Genomic DNA, 16,692 nt, shown 5'->3' on the forward strand with positions numbered 1-16,692 from the left:
TCATAATTTTATTTCATTTTAGAAAAATCAGAAAATCCTTGTTATTTTTTCAAAAATTTAAAAAGAAAAAAAAGGAAATAAATATAAACGGATGAAAAATCTAAAGAGAATCATTTCTCGATAAATTTTAAGTGGCTTATATATCTAATACAAGAGCACAGACCTTCATTTTTGTTGTTGCATTTTTTAGTTTTTATGTGTAGTGATTTCCCCCTATTTGTCTTTGTGAAAATTGCACTTTTAAAAAATTCTGGCAGAACTTTAAGAAACGTTTGATCCTGTCCAGTATTACAGATAAAACTGTCGCATAGCATTTCATTGCATATAGGAAAATAAACATCACTGGAAGTTAACAAAATCAAATGTTTTCGTTTTTTTTTAACCTATAAGCAAGCTTTATGAACCATTTATCCTCAAGTTTCCAAAATATTCTTTAGAAACGCAAAATGCAACCGGATGTAACGTACTATGATTTGGTGGTCTTAAACCTTATACACTATCAATTTATAACAGTTTTTTTTAAAGCTTGTTTTTTCTAAACAGAGCAGGGAACATCCCTAAACTTCAAGCTTCTACCTTTTCAAATTCAGCTATTTTACTTGGAGTCAATGTTTCAATGGCATAAATGAGGTGTTGTTGTTGTTGTTTTCTTTAATTGAACGACAACTAGAATTGTTTGTCCTACTGTAAAGACACCCAATAACGTTTTGTAAATTTATACAAAACATACGTATTTTATTTAAATTAATTGTATATATCTTTAAACATCCGCATAATTCTACATTGGCAAGAGCAAAATAAAGGTACAAAATGTCATAGAGACTATCAAAAATTAATATGTATATCAAATCTAACGATATTCGACAAACAAATATTTACAAATATGTAGAAAAATATACAAAAAATACAATTAGAAGCTCTCAAGAGCCTCTGTCGCTCACCTGTATCTACAGTGGTTTTTTTTTTGGAAATCACATAGAATAAGGTTTATAAGCATACCAAATAGTATTAGAAACCTTAATCATGATTGAGGCCACGTTTAATTTATTTTGGACCATTTGTTAAATCAATAGCAGAGCATCCTATTTGATTCTAAGTATAGTTACTAAAGATCCCTTATCATTATTAAGACTAGTTTTCAAGTTTTGACATATGAAAATATTTTTTTCTTCTACAATTTTCCCTTAGACATCTATAGTAAACCAATATGTTTTATTTTTAGCAATGGCAGCTTTTATAGTTGGATGACATGGTCACAAGATACATTTGTCTAATGAAGAAACCTTATTGAAAATTGTGACTAACTTAATTCTATATGGCCCAGGGGCCTGGTTTTCGAAAGTATCATACGATATGTCATAAGATATATCTTAGGACATATTTTATGATCATCTTATGATTATCATATAATATGTTATAGAATGTAAATCAAAGCTGTCTTAAGAGAGTCATAGCTATGATGCTCTTATGACTGTCATAAGTGAACATTATTTTCTATTATTTTAAATAATGTTTAAAAAGTATCAAATATAAGAAGGAAAGTGAAAAGTATGAACATCTCAATTATTACGAATATTTGATTTTTATCATTATAATAAACATGGCATCTTATACAAAAAGGACTTGAAATATAAGTTGATAATTTGTTTTAATTTAGGTAGTAATAAAATTGTGATTAATCTTGAACTTCGCTTTCGTGTATCATCATACATTCATTGTTATTTAACTGTGAATACTTTTTAGATTCGGTACATCGAGTACACGCTTAACGAAATGTCCGTGAACATACGTTAATACAGTACTATTAAATATACTAGGAACGGAATAATATGTATATCTATTGTACAAAACCATAAGTTAGAAAAAAAATCCAAATTATATAGCACAGGAGATTCAAATTTTAATTCACGTAGTAATAAAATTTCTACTATTTAGCTAACTGAGAAACATAACAAATATTTTTATTGCAATCAATCAGAAATTATGCAAAAAAAGTCATGAAAAGTCATTTAAATTTTAGTTGACAATCATTAGACCATTATAAGTCATGTCGAGAGGGGTTTTAAGTTTACGACATAATTATGACAAATTGTAACTTTGGACACTTTCGAAAACATGTCTTACGACTATGACAAGTCCTAATACCATCGTAAGACATGTCTTTGTCATAAGATACTTTCGAAAACCAGGCCACAGAGTATTAAGTTGAGATAAGTTTTATAAAAGATTACAAACATTTACCAAAAAATGACTACAAAGGGCAATAACTTCTCAATGGGTCAATCGACAATATTGGTCATAATAAATTATTTGAAGATCGTACTTTGCTGAACACATTTCAGGGAAAGCAACCCAACAACGGGATGTCTGAATTGTCTTACAATTTCAGGGCGGACATTTCCTTACCTGAATACCCTTATGATGATTGTGGCAAACTTTTGTTAAATTTGATCCTTAAGTTTCAGAAAAGAAGATTTTGTAAAAATTAACGGAAGATTACGAATGCCAAGTGATGAGAACAAAAAAATAGAACATATTCCTTCAACGAGTAATATTAGTTCTTTTCCTCCTTCAAAAGTACTATAGTTATCTACAAATTCAGTAAGAACGACGATTAAAACCATCACGTTCTACTAAAAAGATAGGTATATGGATAGATAGATAAATACATTTATTTTTTCAAAAAAACTAATACACAAGTATATATACAAAGTACAATATAAATACGAATACAATAGTTGAGTAAAACAGATGCAGTATGATAATGTATAAGGAAGCACATCTTTATAATGACACACTTGTATAATAAACAGTTAAACTAAATATAAAGTCTGGTGCTTTTCGTTTATATGGAGGGAATAATCTTTTTATAAATACACTTAATGAGTGCACGCAGTTTTCTTAAAACTTATATGTTTGTAGTACTCAACAATGGAAAAGTATACATATGCTGATAGATACTTGTTGTAAAAAGACCATGATAAAATGTTCAAAATAACATCAACATATAGACATACACTTACTGTGATCAAATTGTTAAATATGTCTTGCATTGAATAATGATGGGAGCAATTATAACGATAGTCAATTAAACAGCAATAACTGTTTATCATTTTGAAGCAAATAATCTTATCCAGGTCATTTGGTGGATTTACGTTGTTTAATCTCAAATTTTCTTTGATTATGGTAGACTTCTGTTGGTTGTTGTTTTGAAATTTTGCTATTTGCTATTTAATTGCTCCTTTGCTACATTAAGGATGTAAAGGTGAGGTTTTGGAATAAGTGTCAAATGTTAGGACTTCTTAGTGTTTTTCCATACGACACAGGGTAAAATATTTTTCCGCATAACACATATTTATCACTTAACATAAGAATTAATAGCTCATAAAAGATCGTTTGACAAAATTTAAGCAGATTCTTGATTTTCTTTCTGTTGATTTTGAACCCAAGTAATACCAATGCATATATAATATAAAAGTCTGAGTCAGCCTTTTCCCGCAATATTTTATAAATCAAATATCTCGAAAAGGAGCTCCATGACCTATCAATATTTTTAGCTCATTATGATCCTTAATTTCACTTTTCCAGCTTGGCACTCACACCACATCTACCTATATCTATAAGCTTCAATTTTGAATTCTTAGATTATTTGATTTTACTTTAGATTACCTAAGTAAATTCTTAAACATTACAGAAACAGAATTGATGAAGTATATCTGCACATTTCTGAATTGTATTCTATTATATTTATAACTATAAAACAAAATAACAAACAATTTCTATGCAATAAACTGTACATAAGAAAATAGACAGATAATATAAAATGTTATAGAAGTAAATATATGCGGGCATTTTTTAGGCTTTTGAACTTTACTTGATTAAGACGCGTTAGATACGCTAAACTCTTAAAACATTACAGCCAAGGGTGTTTATAAACCGACACACTTTAATAACTTTATGTTCAATATATCTAAGGATAACTTTGCAAAAGGGAGTCGAAACCCTAGTTCCTTAAAGATTGATACATTAAGATACAGAGAATGTACAAAAAGATGTATTATAAATAATGGGAGCATCGACAAACTAACTTCGGGAAACAATAGTTCAACATGCATGTTGTATCGACCCAGTGATCGAAAAAAACTTATCACTTTTATACAATAAATAAGTCTGAAGAGCAACAACACTCAAATCAAAACATTGAAAGCCATGAATGGATAAGTACAGAAAAATGATTAAAAACATATCATCAATAGTAATCCTAATATAATAGACAAATTCAACTAAGGCAAAGTGATATCATATGTTTCTTGATAATTTTTAAACTGTTTCTTTTTTTATATAGATTAGACCGTTGGTTTTCCTGTTTGAATGGTTTTAATAAACTAATTTTAGGCGCTCTTTTTAGCTCGCTGTTTGATGTGAGCCAAGGCTTCGTGTTGAAGACCGTACTTTGACCTATAATGGTTTACTTTTATAAATTGTCACTTGGATGGAGAGTTTTCGCATTGGCACTCATACCACATCTTCTTTTATCTGATTAAAGGAGAATTTCAAAAAGGGTATCGTAGATGCTCTACTTATTTCATATCAGCACAAGTGTGCTCAACTTTTTAAAAACTATTCAATGGTAATATCGTAACTGCAAAGTTGTTATTTTCGAAAGTGTTCATATACCGTTTGCCCTTTTCCTTTAATTTTGAATCGATTTGTTTAAATTGGTTCATCAACGACTTCTTCACACACTATACTTGCACATCTTGCATACGATGACGATTCGTCCTGTCTATTATGTTGAAGAGGTTCGTACAGGTTTGTGTAAGGCCTGCTCTCCCCAGAGTCATCTGAATCCTCCTGTGTTGGCCGCTGTAGTGAAGGCAGCAGCGACTGATATGGATTCAGATAATCTTCTGTAGGCAGCTGTATCCTTTCTGACGAATGATTTGAGTTTTCATCAGCAGTAGTACTTCCTTGTCCGGATGGTGACAAAATAAAATCGGACATCTCTATTTCATTTATTTCTTCATATTCCATATCTCTCCCCCTTCTAGTTGGAATGTTTTGGCTTGTTGAAACTGCATCGTCTACGTTTGCACGAGCATTCAAATGTATCTGTTGATTATTTCCTAAATTTTGATTTATATTTGCGCTCTGGTACTTTTTTCCTACACAAAAGCCAACGATACTGCAAATGAAAACGAGAAATATGCCAGCTCCGCTCGATATATAGATGATAACGTCAGTATCTTTTATGCCTACAACATAATAAAAATATTATGTTATAAGCTTATTAAAATCAATAGTTTACCTGACTCCGTTTGCAATGATTGTCATTGCGTCGACGATCTAAAATAATCAACTAAAGAGTCATGTTCACTATCCAATCAGATTTCTTATTACATATTTTTATCACAAAATATAGATTGATAATCTGCGTAATTTGTATTAAATAGTCCAGGAAAGCTATTTTCTTACCAATCAATTTCTTAACATCGTTTTTATCTTATGCACCGACATTATCGTTAACATTTCAGAAATTGGCCAAGCATTTAGGCTCTACTTTTTATTCATTTATACTTGATAGAACATGAAATCAATATAACGATCACAATAGCCTAATGACAAATTATTTGTTTCAACAGAAGCGAGCATTTCAGAGCAACCCATCTTTATGTGTATGTGTTTGTTTTAAGGACATATGCTTGACATCCGTTTAACAGCCATTCCCCAGTTGTACCAATCAACACAATCATATATGGTTTTTCCCCCAAGATTGCAATTTATGTTATAATACTATTTTCATAAACGTTTAGTTTGAAGATGTGTTATAATTTTCTTAATGAGTATATAATTTCCACTTTTATTAATTGAGATTTACCATGTGATATGACCTTACCTGTTGTACTGTCAACTGTACTTCTTTGATGGTTCGTAGTAGTGGAAGTTTGAACCCCATCTGGTGTCGTCTCTGATTCTGACAAAAAAAATGAGATGATAACGAACAAGCATCTATTAATAAATCAATCACAAAACGAGAAAAAAAATCTTTTACGAGACACCAAACAACATCATGTTAAGGAGATATGTTATAGTCCTCCCCTGACATTGCTAAGGTTATTTTCAGTAGAAAGTCCTCCTGAAAAAAAGGATGTATGCCTTTCTACCTACATAGAAAAATATGTAAATAAAATAAAATATTTATCATTCAATTAAAGTTTGCAAGAATTTTGGTACAGAAAATTGCAAAACATTTACCGATGAACACCTATACGAGAAATATGAGACACAATCAATAAAATTATATGTTAATATGATTTTTTATGAATTTGTGTCTAATTTTTAATTATACATTTAATACAATTTTGTGTTTTCTACATCTTTTTGTTAAATAGATAAAAAAATCAAAATACGAAACACACAACTTTAAGTTCAAGAGAAATAAAAATCATTGACAACAACTCAAGAATGAAAAAGAAAGAAAAATGTTTAGTCAAGTCAATCTACATTCAAAATAAATTAGCTGATGAATAGAAATAACTAAATATCAAGAAAAACGAAATATAATCAAATGCTATCTGCTAATTTTTTTCTAATTCGTCACATGGTTCGGAGTTGTGTATATGTGAATGATAGTAATTTTAATGACATATTTACAACCTTTTTTTGTGTGTTTTACTTCGTTTTTAGTATGAGTTGAATCTGGGTTTGATGCGGTGGTAATTTCTGTTATACATATATTACTGTCATTATCCAATCACCTTTGAGGTATTTAAATACCTATTGCCTGACCAAAATAAAAAAATGTCAACACAATTTGTCCATTTAAATTGTACAATAGGTATTGTGAGAGCTCATCAACAGATGGTCATTTAACTACCCAGTAAAAAAATCTTCACTATTCCTAAAAGGTAAAATTTAACTGATATCTAGCTTGCTTTCCTCATGCATCATGACCAATGTCCAGAATAGACTATTCTATTTAGGGATGGGACATTTTAAGCCATTTCTTTTTGTCAATAGTCAAGATGGAGATTTCAATCAGTGAATTTAGTTTATAAAAAAGGAGATATATGTTTGCTTCATGGTGTTTTTAATGTGGAATGTATTTTAAGTTTTTGATTCCTAAATGGAATTAAAGTGTTTGTGAAATGGATGTTTTTGGATAGCCCAATTATTTGTGAATAATTCTACAAGATGAATTATGTGTGACGTAGTGTTTTCTCGTGGGATATATTTTCATGTTATATTAAGATTCCTGAAATGGAATAGTAGTGATGCTAAGTTTCATTTAATATTAAGGATCTACTTCAATTGGAATTACTGTTTAACAATTTATTTTCAAAAAAAGTACAAATGGCTTAGTGAATAGAAATTTCAATGATTTATTCTTCATTATGAAAGTGGGATTTACCAGCAATGATTTTTTTGTGATTGTAAGCAAAATGAATAAATTTACAATAAATATCTTTATTAGAAAGAACAAATAGTGTATTTAATGTAAAATATCCCATACCTAAATAGAATAGTTCATTCAGGACAATAAACATGAGGAAAGCAAGCTAGCTATTTTGGTAGGTTAGAAATACGCGTTTGTTTTAATTTCAATATGTTGAGTTACTCACGTTTGTAATACTATGCATTCGATTGACGTTATTTTAAATACATTTTTACAGGGAACTACTTTGATTTGTGAATCAATTTACAGATCCAACGTTCTGTATTTCAAAAATGAAAAAAACAAGTTATAAAATTCTTGCGTCCAAAGCACTTTTCTAGATTGATGTTCACAACGAAATCTGAAAGAGGAACATTTTAAAGAACAAAAGGTTACAGAACATAAACAGTTGAAGAGCTAAATGATGAAATCTTTTGAAAAGAAAATAAAAACAATGGAATTGTATTTCCGAATATAAAAACAATGATTCCATCGGTTTAAGTTTGTGGCTCGGATTTGTTTTCTCTCGATCGATTTATGACTTTTGAAAAGTGTTATACTGCTGGTCGCTTTTTTATACAGCAATATAACATGTACCAAAGTCAAAGCTAAATGTTGTATGCATAGACTATCGTTCGTTTTCACCCTTTTAAATGTATTTTGTGTGTTATTTTGCTGTTAGGGACCGTGCAATATTAATCAGGCAGGTGGGGCCGGTGCAAATTCTAATGTCGACAAAAATAGTGAATCTCCTATACTGAATTGGGCTGAAAAAAATCAATGTCCTATGAATTGAATGCTGAAAAAAAGTATGTGTCCTATTACACTACAAACTGCAAAAAGACCATATTTTGACTCCATGTAATCTCAATAGCACTTTTTGGTCTCATCTTTACTTAATATTTTATATAGCAGAAATGGTTAGTTTAGGCCAAGTTGAGATAGTCGCCTTTAAAATTTGTAGAACTTTTTTCATATCAACTCGGAATTTCATTAAACTATACAGCCATCTCATTTATATATTGGTTTGCATCATTCTTGAAAATTAAAATAGATAGCTGTGACACTGTATATTAGAAATAAAAACATGCTCTGATATCTAGACAATAATTGATAATATGTTATCTAGTCTAAGAGTTATGGTCCCTTAATTTAAATTATTCCCTTTCCTTTAAATTAATAGGGTGTTTTGAAAGTTGTATACAAATTGGATATTTAGTTAATATTTTTCTCATTTTTTACAATGGTTTGAATAAATCTTCATGTCCTATGGTCATAAAAGGAGAAAAAAGTGGTGACCCTATGTCTGAAAGGGATGGACAATGTATTTATCCTACTATGCTTTGCACCGGTGTCACTAGCCTGATAAATATTGTCCGGTCCCTTAAATTAAAACCAAATATGCAAACGAAGGTTTATTAAGCATATCTATTTATAAGAGTTAGGAGTTTAACAATATCAGCTCCTTATATGATTTGAGTGGTTAATAATTTAAAATCCTTTGTGTTTTCTCAGCTATGTTACGTTATTAATTTCATAGTTGCTTATAGTAGCATTTCTCAGTTATTGCTTTTGCAATTATCAGCCAGTTGAGTGTCATGTTTGAAATATCTAACTTTTTGACATGAATGGGCCTGTCATAGCTTATTCTCCTGTATTGTCATTCCTGATGTCAACGTTGATCTCGTAATAGTACGCACAACTTTTTACACATGTCAGTTTTTGTCTCGTTGACCATCATACTACATGCACGTCTTTTTTTATATAGAATAAAAAGAACATTGTTATGACATGTTTATTTTACTGTTTTGTGTTTTGTATCTCGTTGACATATGCAAATATACAAGTATCATTTGCGCTTTATATGTCGGGAACATAAGTCGAATGCTGCAAATATATGTATTGCCATTCTGTAAAAAGTGATTTTTTTAATATGTGTTTTAAAATAGATAATAATACCTTTACAGTTGGTGAAAGAATGGCGTATTAGCAGTTGTCCGTCACACCTAGCACCTGTATCTCCCAAATTTGTATGATTTTGTAGAAAAATCTTAATCTTTTCTAATTCGCAATTCAAGCAGTCTAGAGGATTGTTATCTAATCTCCTGTTTAGACGAATAACAAAAAGGAAATTTTAATTGATCATGATGCATAAATTAAACGATTTGAATTGCCAAGTAAACTCATTCAAACGTTTAGGGAATTTGAATTTTCCCGGAGGTTAACATATATTTGTATCCACAAATCAAAGGAGATAAACAAAACCCGGACGGTACGTTATGCATTCAAACAGTCAACGAGTAATGTCGGAAGTATCGGATATGGATTTTTGTTTAATTAATCGCCTTATACCATGTTTACCATGTAAACATAATTTTAAACTGATACATAAAGTATCGGTAAGCAATGATCCAAGAAACGAAGGAAAGAGTACTCAACGTCAAAATGTCTCTCTACTACAGCTGTTGTAGATGTAAGTATGGACCCCGCTTTTGATTACCATATATCGACGCATGTTGATATTTATTTTATATTCATTTGAATTAGAACAACACACATGAATGTCACATGGAATTAGTCTAAAGTTCTACGTTTCATTTGACTTGGGAATGTATAAATCTTATCGAAGACGTATACCACAAGATGTTTAATGCTTTTACTCTCTAAAAGGTATGGTACCAGAATGAAATAGTGTTGTCATCTCTTCTCATCTACTATCTTGGGTTAAGGAGATACAGGGAAGCATTTCTATTAACAAAATTAGGCTTATCAATCCAAAAACATAAAGCTATGGTCCTTATTTTCTTATTTCAATTGTAAACAAAATGAGATGGACACAGGATCTGCAATGTAATCAGATATACAACTAATCAACAACAAATGGTGGCTTTTTAGTTGAATTAAGTTACTCACAATAGTAAAAGAGACGTCAAATTTCGAAATATATTCGCGTGAATCGTTTTGATATGGTTTCCGGAAAGATATCTGAAACAAATTTTAAAGATTATTTCTTGCATCAGATTAGTCATATACATAGAATCAAGCATATGTGCTTATATTAAAAATAAGAAACAAGATGTGAAGTACAGATATTTGAAATATTGCATATATACAAACATATCTAATACAGAAATCACTATTTCCTTTTTGGACAGTAAAAAATTAACACATGATGGCAATTTTATGTTTTGTAAATAAATATTCTGAGAATTGTGCGAAATACGGCTTATGCAGTTAAAAGGTTTTGGAAGAAATAGTTTAACGTTAAGATTTATTCAAAATTGTATACGATACTTTTCTAAACATTAACAGATAGATGATAATAAAATTATGTTAAAACAAAATACTTACTACTATATTGGAGTTTTTATTGAGAACGATATGTGTACCCGCAGTGGCATTACATTAATAGTTTTAAATTAATTACAGTCAAAGGTCAGTTTCATGATCTTTTAAATTCGTATCTTTAGTGTCAAATACGGCAAGTGAGAGATGTAATATTGGACTATAATTGCTTGCCAAAATCATTCAGACTATATTGACGAACACTTTGATAAATGTTAATCAGTTGTTGAGCTTTATTTCACAGATGTTGGTTTCGATTTTATAAAAATTCCGGACTAAAACCCACAATTAGAGGCTTTTTCTTATATGATATTTGCAGATACCTGTTTTATGTTTACTCGGAATTCGTTTGATTTCAATTGAAATAAAACAAAAAAAGACGAACGTAACAAGGAAAGAGCCCAAAGTACATGTTTATCGAAGAGATATAGCGTTGCATTAATTACAGTTATTCTCCTTCAAAATAATTTCTGTTTTTAAATTTTCGGGGATTTTGAAATATTTGCATTCTTACTTGTTTTTGTACAGTTTTTGTTTTCATTGTTGTGTTGTTATATCAAAGTTTAACAGGTTGGCGATTATTTGCCAAACGGATTATAATATCCTACTTGAAGTATTATAAGCAAAATGGGATATGCTTTTTGTGTGCAAGACACTGATGTTTTTTTTAATCCAAGCAAAATATTGCAGTTGGTGAAAGAATGGTTTATTAACAGTAGTCATCTAGAATCTGCATTTCCCATATTTGTATGATTTTGTAGAATTTTTTTCTAATTTACAATTAAAGCAGTCTAGAGGTTTGTCTCTTAAACCCCTGAATAATAAACAGGACTTTTTAAATGATCACAATGCATAAATTAAAGATGTTGAATGGTCAAGTAAACTAATTAAAATGGTCAGGGAATTTGAAATTTCCCAGAGGTGAACAGATATATTTATCTACCAATCAGAGGAGATATAAAAAAAAATGGACTGTACATTATGCATTCATCAGGTACCCAGTAATGTCGAAAGTATCCGAGATGGTTATTTTCTATTTAATCTCCTTATACCATGCATTCCATGTAAATATAATTTAAAGCTGATATCCAAAATACTGGTGAGCAATGATCCAAGAAACGAAGGAAAGAGTACTCAACGTCAAGACGTCTCTCTGTTGTAGATGAAGGTATTGACCTAAAATTGTGTTTTGACCCCGCTTTTGATTACCGTGTTGCCTATACGATCGGTCCTTTCAACAATGTTTTGTTAAATATCCGATGGTAAAATGATGTTTAGAAACAGTATAATATTTTTCCAGATTAATTAATATATAGGTGAAAGTAAATGAATCGATAAAAAAAGATAAAATGCAGAAAAAAAAATAAGACTTGTAGAAAAAGCATATTGTAATGAACTGAAATATGTCATTTTTTCTCAGGTCAATGAAATTTTTAATTCAAGAATTTTCCCCTGTGTAAAAATCGAAATATAGCGTGACAAACAGCGCAAATTAGAGAAAGAAAATACCACAAATTTGGAGGATTAAATTCTCAAATAATAACTTCTAGGGAGTAGTTTGGGGTCTCATTCCAATTCCAGAAAAATAAATCTAAATCTCGAATTTCTGCGAAAGCAATATGTTCTATCAGAATAAGTATATAATTAAATACCTAATTTCTGAATTCATGACAATTTCACTAGCTATTCCTAAATAAAGGAAAAAAATGTCTTTTCACCGGTACAACATTTAAATGACTGTTTAGATGAATGTCCATGAACACATTTTATCAAATAGAAAATATTTGTTAACTTCTATATTAAAACGTGTTTTTCATAGGTCCTCTTTAATTCAAAAATATAATTGTTTATTGATTTATTGGGCAGGTAATGCATGACGTCTTGTTTTAACTTTTTTTTTTCTTCAGAAAGGTCAAGCCAATTACAACGTTGTAACGAATTAACAATTCATATGAATGTGCATGAAATTTTTTGAAGGGGTGTTGTTGTTTTGTTTGCATAAAATCTATCCAATATTTCAGACGAGTTTTTCGAGTAAAATTATATTCGATTAAATAGATTTACAATCATTTCGCAAAAAAATTCAAAATGTTTATAACGTAATTTAAATTAAATGATCGTCTTGAGCACAAAGACACATCATTTCATTCTTTCGCACTACAAAGTCTCTATCAAATTGTCAATATTTGTTTCTTGGTCTGAGAAGTTCACGGAAACTATGAACAAGAACATAATTTATATGCATATAGACCAAACACATATAAGTTGGTTGATCATTCTAACGTGACTGTATCAATTTGGTTTACATTTTCTGTCCTATCTTTCTATAGACGAATGGACAACAACTGTCATATTCCTGACTTTGTACAGGCATTTTCAAATGTAGAAAATGGTGGAGTCAACCCGGTTCTACAGATTTTGATTGATTTTAATTGATCAACCAACTTATGTGTTTAAGTTACAGGTTAGATGTTCGTTCGAAGGTTGCTAAACAACGATTGGTGTCACTTCCAGTGATGATTATTATTCTTATATGCAATGAAATGTTATGTAAAATTTTGTCTGTACTTTTTTCATATGCTGATATGATTAAAAAAAACATTGAAATGCTTTTAGATTAGAAATAGATAGAATTTGAAGTTTCATTCGCAAAAAGTTATTTCAAATGAAATGATATTAAAATAAAAATGTATGGTTAAACGCAACAGCTAACAAGCCATACATTATGACAACCCTTTTATTACGGCGTGTGTAACTTTTAAAAATAACGATAAGACAACATTTTTTGGAAGTAATATTTCCTATCTCAACTAATCGTTTCTATAATAAAACTCGATTCTGCATCACAGATTAAAAATGGTATCCGTCTGTCGAATAATTAGTCTCAAATTGTATACAATAGCAGGTGTATTCTACTACCTATTGTTGTTTTAGATGGAGGTATACACACGATACCTATCCAATGGTAAAAAATCAAATTTTTTCAAGGTGTATTATCAGTTTACTCACGCGATTATCAGAATCGTTATTTTTTATTTATTAAAATGGTAGGAATAAGTTGTATTAAAAATAAACTGCAAAAGAAAAATATTTTATAATTTACATTTATTGTATCATTTGATACGCTTTACACGCGCTACGCTTACAAACAAACGATTAACCAGTTGCGTCGTATAATTATTTGAAATTACAAATCTTATATGAAGCCGATGGGCACTGCAAATCAAAAATCCTGAAAATAATTTGTTATCACTTCATATGTTGTTGAAAACTGTGATATTTAAAATATTCATCGTTCAAAAATAAATTACCACAAAATGATTACAATTATATAAATTGAACTCTATGATTTTTATAAATAAAGATCGAGGAAGTTTGCAATAAATGAATGACAACAGTAATTACGTTCACAAAATGTAATTCTAAAGTTATATGAAGAAAAGGAATTGAAATTATAGAATTATAAGTTTTGTAGTACAATGAGTTGTTGTTTTTGTAATCTATTTACTTACAGTTCTTTAAGTGATGTCATACTTTGGAATAAATTACCATCAATTGTGGTTATTTGATTTCCATGAAGCCCCCTAAAATAAATCATGTAAGAAATGTATTTTTCCATCTTGTTTGTCATATATGTATAACATGAACAAGAAATAAATATTAAGAAACTAGACGTGAGATAGGGCTGATTAAAAACTGGACAAAATATTGTACACATACTTAGAGATGCTTATTGTACTCTGTCATTTATGTTTAGAAAATGCAAAATACTTTTCGAAATAGTATAGCGTTAAACTGATTGTTATTTTTGTCTGCATGTAGTGTCTCTATTTAAGAAAAAAATAGCGTTCCTTTTTATCTCGATGTTATGGTATACCTTAAACGAATGAAATCATATTCAATCAAAACTAATACATTAATAGGTAACACGTTTTGAACAATGAGAAAATATTTAAAAGTTTCATTTCAATATGATCTTTGGGTTTGATCTTCCATGCCCAAAATTACTATCTGTGATAAGAAGGAACAGGGACAACACTAAGAGGACAAGTTATTCTATCTTATAAAATAGTAGGTAAATCCAAACTGTCTATCGAGCTGTTTCAAATTGCATAAATCATAACAGATGTTTATAATATGGTAACATTAATGAATACTAGTAATATTAAAAGATTTCATCTTTAACATCGGCTCTAAGGCTGTATAGTAAACACTTCGTATTTAAATCTATAAGCCATCATGAATATGAAAAAGACAGTTATTGCAATCGCGGTAGATGTCCATGAAAGCCTTAACACCTATATGTGTACCATATTTTAAACAATAGTTTCCTTCGTGTTTTGTACTGATTTGTTGGTTTGCACTAATGGTCTTTCGAACTGTGACCTATAGTTGTTAATTTCTGTGTCATTTGATTTCTTATGAAGAGTTGATTCATTGGCAATATTGCCACATCTTCTTTTTTTTTAAATATTTTGTCTCTCTTATGCAGCTGTAAATAACAACAACTTGTCAATTTTTTTCAAGGTGTATTATCGATTTACTCACGCGATTCTAAGAACAGTTATTTGTTATTTATTAAAATGGTAGGTATAAGTTGCTTTAAAAAAAACTGCAAAAGAAATAATTTATAATTTACATTTATTGTATCATTTGATACGCTTTACACGCGCTACGCTTACAATCAAACGACTAATCAGTGGCGCTTGAATAATTATTTGAAATTATAAATCTTAAATAAAGCCATTGGGCACTGAAAATCAAAAATTCAAAAAAATAATTTGTTATCACTTCATATGTTGTTGAAAACTCTGATATTTAAAATATTCATCGTCCAAAAATAAATTACCACAAAATAAATACAACTATATAAATTGAACTCAATGATTTTTATAAATAAAGATCGAGGAAGTCTGCAATAAATGATTGACAACAGTAACTACGTTCACAAAATGTAATTCTAAAGTTATATGAATAAAAGGAATTGAAATTATAGAATTATAAGTTTTGTAGTACAATGAGTTGTTGTTTTTGTAATCTATTTACTTACAGACGTTTAAGTGATGTCATACTTTGGAATAAATTACCATCAAGTGTGGTTATTTGATTATCCTGAAGCCACCTAAAATATATCATGTTTGCAATGCATTTTTCCATCTTATTTTTCATAAGTATATAAACCGAACAGAAAAATAAATATTAAGAAACTAGACGTGAGATAGGGCTATTTGGTTATTTGATTATTCCCAAGCCACCTAGAACAAATCATGTAAGAAATGTATTTTTCCATCTTGTTTGTCATATATGTCTAAAATGAACAAGAAATAAATATTAAGAAACTAGACGTGAGATAGGGCTGATTAAAAACTGGACAAAATATTGTACACATACTTAGAGATGCTTATTATACAGTGTCATGTATGTTTAGAAAATGCAAAATACTTTTCGAAATTGTATAGCGTTAAATAATTTATGTTTTTTTTTCTCTGAATGTAGTGTCTCAATTTTCGAAAAACATAGTGTTTTGTTTTCTCTCTCGATTAAATGGTTAACTTTAAATGAATAAGCAAATCATATCCAAACAAAACTGATACATTTATAAGTAACATGTTTTGAAAATTTAGAAACTAATTACATAGTTTGATTTCAATATTATCTTTGGGTTAGATCTTCAATGCCCCAGTTTACTATCTGTCATCAAAAGGAACAGGGACATCACTAAGAGGACAAGTTATTCTATCTTATAAAATAGTACGTAAATCCAAACTGCCTTATCTTTCGAGCTGTTTCAAATTCATCATAACAGATGTTTATATTACGGTAACAATTATTTATGCGTATATTTATGGCGTTGTCAGTTTATTTTCGATCTATTAGTTTGACTGTTCCTCTGGTATATTTCGTCCCTCTTC

At 29.6% G+C, this 16,692-nt stretch overlaps 1 protein-coding gene across 1 annotated transcript; it reads right to left on the bottom strand.

Annotated features, from left to right (window-relative positions):
* Positions 1 to 452: 452 nt before the first annotated feature.
* Positions 453 to 14,312, bottom strand: LOC134687691 (uncharacterized). Its single transcript, XM_063548150.1, has 4 exons — positions 14,293 to 14,312; positions 9,395 to 9,540; positions 5,897 to 5,974; positions 453 to 5,255 (listed from the first exon to the last, which is right to left on the bottom strand). The coding sequence occupies exons 1-4, from the start codon at positions 14,310 to 14,312 to the stop codon at positions 4,714 to 4,716; spliced, it is 786 nt and encodes a 261-aa protein (XP_063404220.1). The 3' UTR covers positions 453 to 4,713.
* Between the last annotated feature and the right edge of the window lie 2,380 nt (positions 14,313 to 16,692).

Source organism: Mytilus trossulus, chromosome 10, assembly GCF_036588685.1.
Source record: "Mytilus trossulus isolate FHL-02 chromosome 10, PNRI_Mtr1.1.1.hap1, whole genome shotgun sequence".
Lineage (NCBI taxonomy): Eukaryota > Metazoa > Mollusca > Bivalvia > Mytilida > Mytilidae > Mytilus > Mytilus trossulus.